Source organism: Gorilla gorilla, chromosome 1 (assembly GCF_029281585.2).
Source record: "Gorilla gorilla gorilla isolate KB3781 chromosome 1, NHGRI_mGorGor1-v2.1_pri, whole genome shotgun sequence".
Classification (NCBI taxonomy): Eukaryota; Metazoa; Chordata; class Mammalia; order Primates; family Hominidae; genus Gorilla; species Gorilla gorilla.
The window spans coordinates 204,246,170-204,258,857 of record NC_073224.2 but is presented as its reverse complement, the minus strand read 5'-3'; the positions used below and the strand labels follow the sequence as shown (position 1 = coordinate 204,258,857).

Genomic DNA, 12,688 nt, shown 5'->3' with positions numbered 1-12,688 from the left:
TACAGTATTTCAGATTTGTGAATTTTGGTATCCCTGGGGATCCTGGAACCAATCCCCTCAGATAACAAAGGATGACTGTATATTATAACTACATGTGTGTCAAAACCATCTAAGGACCCGAAATCATAGTCATAGTCAGAGCGCCCTTCAGGGAAGTGATGACACCAGGGTACTTGGTGTTTTATTTTTTGTTTTATTTGGTTTTTTGAGATGGAGTTTCCCTCTTGTTGCCCGGACTGGAATGCAGTGGCACAATCTCTGCCCACTGCAACCTCTGCCTCCCGGGTTCAAGCGACTCTCCTGCCTCAGCCTACTGAGTAGCTGGGATTACAGGCACCCGTCCCCACGTCTGGCTAATTTTTGTATTTTTAGTAGAGACAGGCACCATGTTGGCCAGGCTGGTCTTGAACTCCTGACCTCAGGTGATCCACCCGTCTCAGCCTCCCAAAGTGCTAGGATTACAGGTGTGAGCCACCGTGCCCTGCCCAGGGTGCAGTTGAGTATGTACGAGTGTGTATGGTATGTGTCCCTCGCAATTCATTTAGGCCCAAAGGTGACACAGGACAAGGACAATCCCATATGGGGCTCTCAGGGTAGAAGTCAAGTCTCCCCTGCCACACTGGGAGGCCCCTGAGAGACTTCTCCACCCCACTGGGTCGCCAGGCACAGCAGTCTAAATTCTTCAGTGTCTTTCCCCAAAACCACCTCCCTAGCTCCTAGTCCAGGACCCTACTCAAAAGGGGAGCTCATATGGTATGAAAAAGAGGCCATCAGACAACAGATAGAAGAAAAACACATACTCAAGAAATGTAATTCTCTGCCCCAGTTTATTCATCTTGGGTTGGTCCAGAAGCCGGGTTTATACACTCAATATGCAAGAGCTACAGACAAAAAGTCTTCAGGGCCCACCCCTCACCCCCACTCTCTGGATCTTTCACTCATCCACCTGTCAGGGATGAAACTCTTTAGAGATAGACAGGAAGAGACCCCCCCTTTGCCGACAGGGAGACTGAGGGCGGCCAGAGGCTGCATCAGTGACTTCCATGCCACTGTTCACCCACCAGTGTCCCCTCTTCATACCACTGCTCACCCACCAGGATCTTGCATTCTCTTGGCTCCCAGGAACAAAGCAGAGAGCTAAGCTACCTTAGTCGTTGGTTCTCCCCAAGACTCACCCACTCTGTAACTCGCGGAGCCTGCCAATCCCTGTTTGAAGGGCCATGCAGTGAAAGAAGGGGTTAAAATTCAGCATCCTAAGCATTTCCAGAGGCTTAGGCTGACACTGTCCCCTTCACATCCCAGAAAGCCAACCTCTGGCTCCTCCTGACAGTCCGACTTCAGAGAAATGAACCAAACCAATTCAACATCCAATACTGCTAAAGCCAGAGAGGCACAGCAAGGTAGAGGCAGAGACAGGGAAGCGGTATTTTCCTCATCGGCCTTGGAACATCTTGTCTGTTACTTGCAAGCTTATAAACATACATTGCTTTTCATCAGAAGCTTAAATGAACAGGGTTTGCAACAGCTCCTTTTCCAATGGAGAGATGGTTTGTTTGGGAACTGGTATTTTAGAATTCCCATTCTCCTATTCTTCACAGAGTTCCACTGTTATCATCTTTCCTGTCCCCATCTCCCATGTGCCCAAAGGCAGAGTTCAAGAGAGACAGTCCCCTATGTCCTCTGTCCCCAACCCCACCATCATCTTCATCACTACTCCTGGTTCCCCTTCCTGATACCAGTTCTCCACACACTGCCAAAATTGCAGCCAAAATTCCATGGCAGGCCAGAGCAGCCACTAAACCTCCTACAAGTAAAGCCAACATCAGGGACAATAGCCTCAGCTGAGCAAGTCTGGGTTAAGTGAGGGAAAGGGAAAGGAGAGGTGGCCTGGGAAATCCCAGGAGAATGGGTCAGCCACAACCCTCAGATAAATGACAGCATGCTAGCCCTCTGTCTCCAGGGAACAGTGGGACCCAGTGGAGAAGAAAGGCTGGGGTAGGCCATGAGGAACACAAGGTGTGGGTGGACACCCCACAGTGCAGCTAGATATATATTTGCACATACCTGCTCATGAGTCTGCCTACAAACACACATGCTCCTAACATACACCTCCCATGCCTGTGGCCAAACATGTGCACCCCTGCACACACAAGGGCTTCCTCACATACACCTAATACAAGCCTGCACACTCAAACTCACTCATAGACACACACATCTTCGGCATATACATCCTCACTCATGTGCATATACACACACTGCTGGGTACCTGTCTACACATGCACATACAGAGTTCCTCATTCTTACATACTACACACACACACATATGTTCACTCTTACATGCTCACATATAGGTCTGCGGATAAATTAGCTGTGTGTACACATGTGCACACAGCACACTTAAGCTCATTTATACATGCTTATTCACACATGCCTACACACACCAGCCTACATGTTAGCACATACACACTCATGCCTACCTGCAATCATGCCAGCAAATTATGTACTTACTAGTGCACCTCACACATGCCTGCAAATATATACATATACCCTTGCACACTTGTGGAGGCACACCCTTAGGCCTGGTCCTGGGGCCTGGATGGTGCTGCCCTCTGCTGGAGACAGCGAATAAGCTCCTTCCGGTTGTCTAGGATGGTGTCGAAGCTCTCCTGCAGTCGGGCCTGCTGGTCAATCAACTGATGCTGCAGGCCCCGGATCCACTGGAGCAGTGCCAGGCGACGGTACATCACCAAGTGCACGTGGTGCTTTTCCTTCTCCTGCTCTTTGTAGCGCTCCTGGGCTTGTAAGTGCTGCACAGCCTGGGCCACTGAGGGCAGAAGGGGATCGGGAGGGCCAGGGCCTCGCGGGGTCCCACAGGCAGGCTCAGGACTGCTGCTAGGGCTGTCAATGCTCAGGGAACTGCTGGCATAGCCGTTGTCCTCCAGAGGGGAGCAGACTGTGCCAGCACCACCCATCTTCTCAGGCTCAGCCCCGGGAATCTCTGCCCCCTCTGGGGGGCTGCGCACCCCTTCCTCAGGGGATCCAGGGGCCTGGAAGGCTTGGTTGTCAGAGGGTGACTCAGAGGAGCTCCTCCTCAGGATAGGTTCCACTCTGCCTGGCATCCCATGCCAATTCTCGTTAGCATCCTTGGCACTTGCCATGAAGTTGGAGTTGCTGTCTGGTTGGAGCTCGGGCTGACATAGTCCAGGAGGCGGGTCCCCCAGGAATTGGCCCCCCTCAGCTAGCCCTGGCTGGATGGCGAACATCTAGTCTGTAAAGGGAAAGCAGGAGACCGAGTCACAGTAGGACAGGGTGGGGTGCCTGAAGTCAGGGCAACTTAGCTGCAGGGACAAGGCTGCAAGCAAGAGCCTGGCCACTCCCTGTCAAGCCCTTTCTCTTGACTCTGGTAACACTTCCCTTCGTGGTTTTCGTCCTCCCTGTCTACCTGTTCATTCTCAGTCTCCTGCAGAGGGTTTTGCCTCCGTCCTCAGAGCCAGGCTGTCTTCTGATTTTGTGCATTTCTCTCCAGAGGACCTCATTCTCTGCTGTAGCTTCAAGGACCATCATATGCTGGTGACTCTCAGATCTGTCTTCAGCCCAGATCCAACTGCTATCCAACCCTGCAACCAACCATAGGCTCCTCAAATTCTACATAAGCAGTCCAGGCATGGTGGCTCATACCTGTAATCCCAGCACTTTGGGAGGCCGAGACAGGCAGATCACCTGAGGTCAGGAGTTCGAGACTAGACTGGCCAACATGGTGAAACCCCATCTCTACTAAAAATACAAAAATTAGCCAGGCATGGTGACAGGCACCTGTAATTCCAGCTATTTGGGAGGCTGATGCAGGGGAATCACTTAAACCCAGGAGGCAGAGGTTGCAGTGAGCCGAGATTGCGCCACTGCACTCCAGCCTGGGTGACAGAGTGACATCATCCCCCTCCACCACCGCCCCCCGCCAAAATTCTACACAACCAAACAAGCTCTCCTTCAGTATCCTCAGCAAGATGGCTCTGTACTCCATCCAGAAAGCTGAGAGAATCCTGGGCTCCTCACTATCCTTCCTTCTCCCATCTCATTAATAACCACATTCTGACCATTCTTCCTCTTCCAGGCCATTTCTGACCTGGATTATTGCCTCGGCCTTTTCACTGATCTCTCTGCCTCCAGTTAAAAATGTAAATTTCACTTGTCACCACTCCTAATGCCCTCCCTGAATTCCTGCTAAACCTCTACCTGGCCTGCAACACCCTGTTTGATCTGGCCCCTGCTCACCCCTCCATACCTGCCTCTTGCCACTCTGCCCCTCCCATCATAACAAACTGCCCAGAGATCTCAAAACACATCATTGTTCTTCTTACAGTATTCCTTTGGCCTACAATATCCTTCCTCTCCCCTCCCCTCAAAGCTCCTCCCTTCTCCACCCAGCAAATTCCTTTTTGTACTTCAAAATTAGCTGTAATATCCCCATGTTTCCATGTCCCCATGTCTCTGAAGCCGTCTTGATACTGCCCCAATCAATATTACATAAACAAGCACGGTTAGTTATGCCTTCCTCTGGGTCCCCACTGCGCTGGGTATACACTGTCTTATCCAACTTTGCATCCGTCCCTGGCATACATGGTCGACGATCAGTGAATGTCTATTCAACTGGCATTTTTGGTTTGTGGTAATGATCTTGTAATAGCAGTTTGTAATCTGGCTTGGACCTCCTGTATATATCCTCCATCATATTCCCCAGAGTGAGCCAGCATAGAGCCCTGAACCAGGCTGTCTGTGCATACAGGTACTTGCTAAGTGAGTGAATGGGAGAAGAGACTGCAGTGAATTTCCATGCTCAGGAATCCACTCTCGACTCCCCAGGGCTGGAAGAGCTGGGTTCTGGAAGAGCTGGGTTTGGTTCCCTTTCCTACCCCAGCCAGGGAGCCCCGCCTTCCCCAGTGACAAGCTTTTCTTCTGAGCCTGCCCCCTTCCCTCCCAATGCCTCTGGAACATGGCCACTATCTTGCGTCCCCGTCCCTAGCTTGCTCCATCCTGAGGCCCTGGAGGGAGGGCATACCACACCACTCTTCTCTCCTCCATAACCTGCTTCTAACCAAAATTAGGGTTTGAACTGACAAAGGGATTCTACTGACCAAACAGCACTGGGATTAGAACAATTGAAGAGCATGAAGAGGAAGGACATTGTAAGTGGAGCCGGCACTGGAAGGCGCTCCATAGGTGGCATGGACCCTCCCCACCCCCAGCAATGGGCAGAAGTCCTGGGGAGAAGGGTGTAGGAACAGTTCGTTTCTAATCGCCCTCTAAGCAAGGCTTGTGGGAAGGTGCCTAGAGATCTCCCCTCGCCCCAATTTTTTATTTTTCCTATACTTGGATGGGGCCGTGAAGGAAGCTGGGATGGGGTGGGGGTGGCGCTAGGGATCACAGGGTTCTCAGAGATAGTAAAATGGGAACCCCGACACGCCAGGACTAGGTCTCCGCCCAAACAGGAGGCAGCCTCCTTTTCTGGCCTTGCGGGAGTGGGAGACCACCCCAGGAGACAGAGACCATCCTTCCCTAGTCTCCTCGAAGGAGGCCGCTGTGACTCCCCGCTTCCCGCGGCTGGGCCCCAAGCTCCCCCCCGCCTCGGGCCCCAGACTCGGACTCACGGCGTAGAGGCGCCCGCTCCGGCGCGTCTGGCTCTGGCTCCGCCCAGCCCTGGTGGTGTCTAGTCCCTGGGCTGGGGGGTTCCTCGGCCTGGGCGTCTCCGCGGTCCAGGCGTGGGTGCGGGGCTCCCGGGCAGCGCGCCCAGCCCCAGACCCGGACTGCGGAGTCAGGCGGCGTCTGCGCAGCTGGGCGGAGCGGCCGGTCCCACGTGGGCCGGTTCGGTTTTCCGCGGAGCCGCTCGCCAGGCCCCTGCGCCGGAACCGCTTCGCCCCCGCGCGGGGGCCGCGTTGACCCAGGCCTTCCAGGTCCGGTGCTCTCTCCTATTGGCATTCGCTGGGCCCTTCCCATCAGTTAGCCTCGCTGCAGACACCGTGCCATTTTCAAGTGAAATCTGATTAGTCACCACCTTCCGGCGTTAAACTCCTCAATGGCTTCCCCACCGCCGGGACAACCCGTAAGGCGGCAGCCGCGGGGCTCTGTGCGTCCTGCCCTTCGTCTGCCTCTCCGGCTTCGTCCTCTACCCTCCCTCTCCGCAGTTACCCTCCCGCACGCCCCTTTCCGCCACGCGGCTTTGGCACGCACTGTTCCCTCGGTCTAGCATTCTCTTCCCCCTCTCGACTTACTCCTATTTCAGATCTCTTCTCGGAGAGATCTCTGACTCCCTAGATCACATTCGTTCCCCCCTTTATGTCAGAGCACATTCCTTTTCTTCATAGCATTTATCACAATTTGGAATTATATATTCCTTTTTGTGCTTACTTGACCAAAGTCACTGAGGCCGGGTGCGGTGGCTCACGCCTGTAACCCCAGCACTTTGGGAGGCCGAGGCGGGCGGATAACCTGAGGTCAGGAGTTCGAGACCAGCCTGGCCAACATGGTGAAACCCCACCTCTACTAAAAATACAAAAATTAGCCAGGCATGGTGGTGCGCGTCTGTAATCCCAGCTACTTGGGAGGCTGAGGCAGGAGAATCGCTTGAACCTGGGAGGTGGAGGTTGCAGTGTGCCAAGACTGCACCACTGCACTCCAGTCTGGGCAACAGAGTGGGACTCCGTCTCAAAAAAAAAAAAAAAGAGAGAGAGAGAGAGAAAGAAGATCCAAGCCTGGGACAGGGCTCAGGGCTGATGTCCTGTACCCGGGACGGGGGCTCTCTGCAGGACACAGAGCCCACCCATGATGCCTGTGAAGTGGGTACCAGTGCTTTTGCCCAGGTGAGGAGGAACAGCGTGATAAAAAAAGGGTCTTGGGTTCCAAACTCCAGTGGATTCTTCTCAGAGCTCCACTCTACTGAAGCTTGATCCCCCTCACTCTTTTGCACCCTGGGGAAATGTGAAGTTGGGGGCCCTGTTTGGAATAAAAGAGAACAGAGTTCAGTAATTGCTGACCCTAATATATGAGGTGCCCTCTTCCAGTTTCAATTTGATTCCAAGTCACCATTCTGCGACCTAGAGACTAACTGGCAAATTAAATCACACCAAGAAATCCTATATGCAAAAACAGAGAAAACGGAAAAGAAATTTTTATGATTATGATGACTATTTTAAGAGGGAAAAGGAAATAAGAAGAAGGCAGAAGTAATTCAAACTTTGCACACTCCTCCAGCTAAGAAAATAACAGGTGGAGACGTCAGCCCCATTTCTACATCAGATCCTGTGGCCTAAGTCTTCTCCCTTCCCTTATCCACTTCAGGTTCTCCTGGCCTTCAGCCTGGGGTGACCCAAATCCTCACTTTTTTTTTTTTTTGAGACGGAGTCTCGCTCTGTCGCCTAGGCTGGAGTGCAGTGGCGCGATCTCGGCTCACCGCAACCTCCACCTCCCGGGTTCAAGAGATTCTCCTGCCTCAGCCTCCTGAGTAGCTGGGATTACAGGTGCATGCATCACGTCAGCTAATTTTTGTATTTTTAGTAGAGATGGGGTTTCACCATGTCGGTCAGGTTGGTCTTGATCTCCTGACCTTGTGATCCACCCACCTCGGCCTCCCAAAGTGCTGGGATTACAGGCATGAGCCACCATGCCTGGCCCAAATCCTCACTCCTAAAGGCTCTCAGCTTTGGTGATCTAGGATTATGCAGTTCTGCCCAGACCACAGAGCCATAAAGTCATCAATTGTTTGTTCTGCCCAGAATAGCCCTTCTCCGCCTATCTTTGGACTCTGTCTCTCCCAGCTTAACCATGTGGGTCAAATGAAAGCCTGAAGAATCCAGGGATAGGAGCTCCACTCCAGGTGAGCCAGTCAGAGTACTTCTCTGGGATCTTCTGAAACGAAATTAAAGGAAGACGAGGCAGGGAAGAAACAGAGATGAGAGACAGAAGTTCTGATAATGTTGCAGACCCTGTTTCCTGCATCTAAACTTATAGTTTTGTATGCCTTATTTGCCAAGCCTAACTTGAGTGGAATGTCTTTCACCGACAATCGAAAGAATGCTGATTAATACAATAGCATAAGGTGGTGACCCCAGGGTCTCTGGGTTCCACTCACGCACCTCTCAACACTTATTAGGTAACAGTAACTCCCTTTCTCCTTGATAGCCATGATCAGTCCAGTCTACACTGAGACCACCCCCTTCTCCTATTCCTCTAGTGCTACCAGGAGCCGAAATCCCAGGGAATCATCTTTGTGTTTCTTGGTTAGAAACATTCCTCCCATGATGCTATCACCATGTTTTTTGTTTTTTTTTCCCCAAGACAGAGTTTCACTCTGTCACCCAGGCTGGAGTGCAGTGGCGCGATCTCAGCTCACTGCAACTTCCGCCTCCCAGGTTCAAGTCATTCTCCTGCCTCAGCCTCCCGAGTAGCTGGGGTTACAGGTGCGTGCCACCACACCCGGCTAATTTTTGTATTTTTAGTAGAGACAGGGTTTCACCATGTTGGTCAGGCTGATTTCAAATTCCTGACCTCAAATGATCCGCCCGCCTTGACCTCCCAACGTGCTGGGATTACAGGTGTGAGCCACTGTGCCTGGCCGATGCTATCACCTTCTGACCTGCAATACCCAGAATCTCAGAGACAGGAAGAAAACTCTTAGTCCTTAGGTAAGTCATATAAGGTGCCACAACCACCGCTACCTCTTCTTCTTATGCATTCTGGCCACAAAGGACAAAGCATTATATACATTGATTTAAAGCCTATATTGGGCCTGGTGTGGTGGCTCACACCTGTAATCCCAGCACTTTGGGAGGCCGAGGCAGGCAGATCACTTGAGGCTGGGAATTCGAGACAAGCTTGGCCAACATGATGAAACCCCGTTTCTACTAAAAATACAAAAATTAGCCAGGCATGGTGGTGCGCGTCTGTAATCCCAGCTATTCAGGAGGCTGAAGCAGGAGAATCGCTTGAACCCAAGAGGCAGAGATTGCAGTGAGCCAAGATCACGCCACTGCACTCCAGCCTGGGCGATAGAGTAAGACCCTGTCTCAAAAAAATAAAAATAAAAATAAAATAAATAAAGCCTATATCGTGCTCTACAGGGCAGCACCCCAGCCTGGATAGCTGAGTCATCAATTCCATTGTTCTAAAAAGCTAGTTATTCCTTTTTTTTTTTTTTTTTTTGAGATGGAGTCTCTCTCTGCCACCCAGGCTAGAGTGCAGTGGCATAGTCTTGGCTCACTACAACCTCCGCCTCCTGGGTTCAAACAATTCTCCTGCCTCAGCCTCCTGAGTAGCTGGGACTACAGGCGCCCGCCACCTGGTGAATGTTTGTATTTTTAGTAGAGGCAGGGTTTCACCATGTTGACCAGGCTGGTCTCAAACCCCTGACATCAGGTGATCTGCCCGCCTTGGCCTCCCAAAGTGCTAGGATTACAGGCGTGAGCCACCACACCTGGCCTAAAGCTAGTTATTCCTAAATAATACAATACTTGCGAAGTCAAGTGAATTCATTTGAAGGAAATCAGATTGTAGCCTCTCTCTTTCTTTTTTTTTTTTTTTTTTTCCCTGAGACGGAGTCTTACTCTGTTGCCCAGGCTGGAGTACAGTGGTGCAATCACCATTCATTGCAACGTCCGCCTCCCAGGATCAAGCGATTCTCATGCCTCAGCCTCCCGAGTAGCTGAGACTACAGGCGTGTGCCACTGCACCCGGCTAATTTTTGTATTTCTAATAGAGACAGGGTTTCACTATGTTGCCCAGGCTGGTCTCAAATTCCTGGCCTCAAGTGATCTGCCCACCTCGGCCTCCCAAAGTGTTGGGATTACAGGCGTGAGCCACCATACCCAGCCTGTAGCCAGTTTTGTTAATCAAGGGCAGTGTTGTATGGAATACTCTAGCACTGTATAATTAATACAGTCAGTGCTCACACAGCAGTCCCGGCACTCCATAATTTTCAGAGCTCAAAGCCTGAAGAAAAAAAAGCTCCAAATGCAGGGATGTCCATGTCCACAGGAAGACAAAAAAGCAGCTATAGAGATGCCTGTTATTCATTTGCCAGAGGCTTTTCCAGTGAGGACACCAGAGAATAATTCACCCCCAAGTGAAAGGGTATCTGTGGCTGGGTTCACCTACCCACATATATGCCAGGAACTTAAGTGGCAAGGACACAGAAACCTCCAGAGATGGCCAGTATCAGCCTGAACAGGGCTTTGCAAAAGGCCATGCCATCAAGACCCAATGATGGACAGCGGGTAAGCCTCTTGGCAAACAGATGTCAGAGCCAAGAGAGGCTAGCAGTGAGTAGCCAGATCCAGGTCCCAGGGCCTGGGGTGTCAGGCAAGGAGACCAGAGAAGATGAGAGGAATTTCTCATCCAGGAAATAGGACAGGCCTAAGGGTTATTCATAGGTGGATAATTTCTCAATATCAGTATTCTCAGGAAGAAAGGGGTGGGTAAGATCAAGGTGTTTCAGCTTCAACGACTTTGTCCCTTCCCACCCATTCATTTACATGTATCATACAGTTACAGAGTGCTTACTTTGTGCCAGGTACTGTGTTGGGAATTCAGAGCAGAATCAGAACTGGTCGTGGTCTTGGGGAGCTCCTTCTTTAGAAAGGGAAACAGAAGTCCTGGTGTGTTGGCTCATGCCTGTAATTCCAGCACTTTGGGAGGCCGAAGCGGACAGATCAGTGGAGGCTAGGAGTTTGAGACCAGCCTGATCAACATGGTGAAACCCCGTCTCTACTAAAAATACAAAAATTAGCCGGGCATGGTGGCACATGCCTGTAATCCCAGCTACTTGGGAGGCTGAGGCACGAGAACTGCTTCAACTTGGGAGGCAGAGGTTGCAGTGAGCCAAGAGCACACCACGGCACTCTAGCCTGGGTGACAGAGCCAGACCCTGTCTCAAAGAAAAGGAATAGACAGAAGAATGGGCTATAACAATGTAATGGGCCCTGCAACAGAGCCAGGAGGCAAAAGTAGTAAGCCCAAAAAAGGGTAAGGAAAGGCTTCACAGAGGTGATTTTTTTTTTTTTTTAAGAGATGGGAGTCTTGCTATGTTACCCAGGCTGGTCTCGAACTCCCAACCTTAAGTGATCCTCCCACCTTGGCCTCCCAACATTCTGGGATTACAGGCATGAGCCACTACACCCAGCTAGCACAGAGGTGATATTTGAGCCAGGCCTTGAGGGATGAATAAGAGCTCACCAAGAGAAAGCAAGAGAAGGCATAGGAGACTGCATTTTCAGAGTGAGTTCAGGAAACACCCCGTAGGCCAGTGTGGCTGGAGCTCGGTGGGAAATGGAGGTAAGGTGAGGCTAGAAGATAAAGTTGGCCCAGTTGTGAAAGTTCTTGACACCATCCCAAGGAGCTTGGGCTCCATCCTGGGGGCAGCAGGGAAACAACTGAGGAAGCCCTCAGAGTTTCCATATCAGAACAAAGCACAATCCTGGATTACAAACTACGTTGCTAACCTGCTTTCTTCTCTCTTCCTGAGGTCACATCATCTGTCAACTTCCCCACATGGCTTTGGGAACTTAGGCAAATCAAATCATTTTAACCTTTTTGGGCTAAATAAAATAATATGCCTTAAAAATTGTTCAATAACATAGTGGTGAACATTGTCACTTGGGCTCCCAAGACCAGGCACAACCCCAGAGGACCTTTGACATGCCAAAGAGCCATTAAGGCAGATTGGAACGAACATTATTCCCCAGAATTGGTTCATCTTGGGAAAGGAAGGCCTAGGAAGCTGATGACCTACTTGTTTTGTTCATCCATTTCTCTATTGCTTCTTAAAGGTAAAGCGCCTCTTTAGTCTATCAAGAAATTACTATGTGTTTACCTTAGGTAAAATATGCCCATTCCCCTATCTTCCATTTTGGCTGTTTTCCCAGCTGTAAAATGACAAGGTGGTACATTCAATTAGAAGTTTTAAAGCATTTTTAGAGCCTTGAAGTCATTTCTTTTTCCTCAACAAAATCTTTCCAATATATCCAGTTTGAGATCTGTCTTCCCCTAAACCCTCCACCTAAGGGCTCCGAGGGAACTTCAGAGAAGCTTTTAAAAGTTCAGCAGGGCACAGCTGCAAATCCACTGCACCAGATGAACCTAGAAAATGAATCCTCCCCCTGTCCCCAACCCTGTTCCCCTTCTCACCCACCCCTTCCAAGGGAAAAGGGAGAAACAGGTCTTTTCGGAGCTGCTGGAAGAATGAAAGGTAATATAAATTCTTTCTCTCCAGTGCACTCAAGCGGTCACCAGGACATCAGAAAAGCCAAATCCAAGGTCCCAAGGCTCTTGATCATCCAGTGCCCACAACAGAGGGAGTAAGCTAGACGGAGAAGCTGAAGTGAAGGAGGAAAGAGAGAAGGGGGTGCCTGTTCCACCCCCTTCCTAGCAGCTGCCTCTGTGGGCTCCATAATCCCCATGCCCTCTCCCCCACCCCACCCTCCGGCCGCCCACCTCTCCTCCACCCACCCCATTCATCAGTAGGAGGGCAGTGTATCAGCACAGCCTTTCAAGGCCTGACAGTTCCTTTCTGGGTGCCCCCCACATGTAACCACTTAACCCCCAGCACAAAGGGCCAGCCTGAATGGGCTTGGAGCCGGTGGCTCGTGCAGAGGGGGAGGCCTCAATAGGATTTGGGGAGCTGGGTGTATAAACCGCTCTGCTC

The 12,688-nt window shown here is 51.0% G+C and overlaps 2 protein-coding genes across 3 annotated transcripts in view; both read right to left on the bottom strand.

Moving 5' to 3' along the window:
• Window positions 1-808: 808 nt before the first annotated feature.
• C1H1orf216 (chromosome 1 C1orf216 homolog) lies at window positions 809-6,332 on the bottom strand. 2 transcript variants are annotated; one of them, XM_055391595.2, is made up of 3 exons: window positions 5,646-6,150; window positions 3,443-3,617; window positions 809-3,268 (listed from the first exon to the last, which is right to left on the bottom strand). In XM_055391595.2, exon 3 carries the CDS (start codon window positions 3,261-3,263, stop codon window positions 2,574-2,576), a length of 690 nt encoding a protein of 229 aa, XP_055247570.1. In that variant the 5' UTR covers window positions 3,264-3,268; window positions 3,443-3,617; window positions 5,646-6,150; the 3' UTR covers window positions 809-2,573. The 2 variants fall into 2 exon arrangements, with proteins under 2 accessions (XP_055247570.1, XP_004025495.1); XM_004025446.5 differs by lacking the exon at window positions 3,443-3,617 and having other exon boundaries at window positions 5,646-6,332.
• A 1,328-nt stretch (window positions 6,333-7,660) lies between these two features.
• CLSPN (claspin) overlaps window positions 7,661-12,688 on the bottom strand; it is an 89,653-nt gene continuing 84,625 nt past the window's right edge. Inside the window, exon 25 of the mRNA XM_063700394.1 lies at window positions 7,661-7,899. Within this exon, the coding sequence (XP_063556464.1) occupies window positions 7,810-7,899 (90 nt within the window). The 3' untranslated portion in view covers window positions 7,661-7,809. The remainder of the gene's footprint in view (window positions 7,900-12,688) is intronic.

Excerpts from the sequence above, each read along its gene's own strand:
- C1H1orf216 (XM_004025446.5), bottom strand. The coding sequence starts at position 3,263 with ATGTTCGCCATCCAGCCAGGGCTAGCTGAGGGGGGCCAATTCCTGGGG.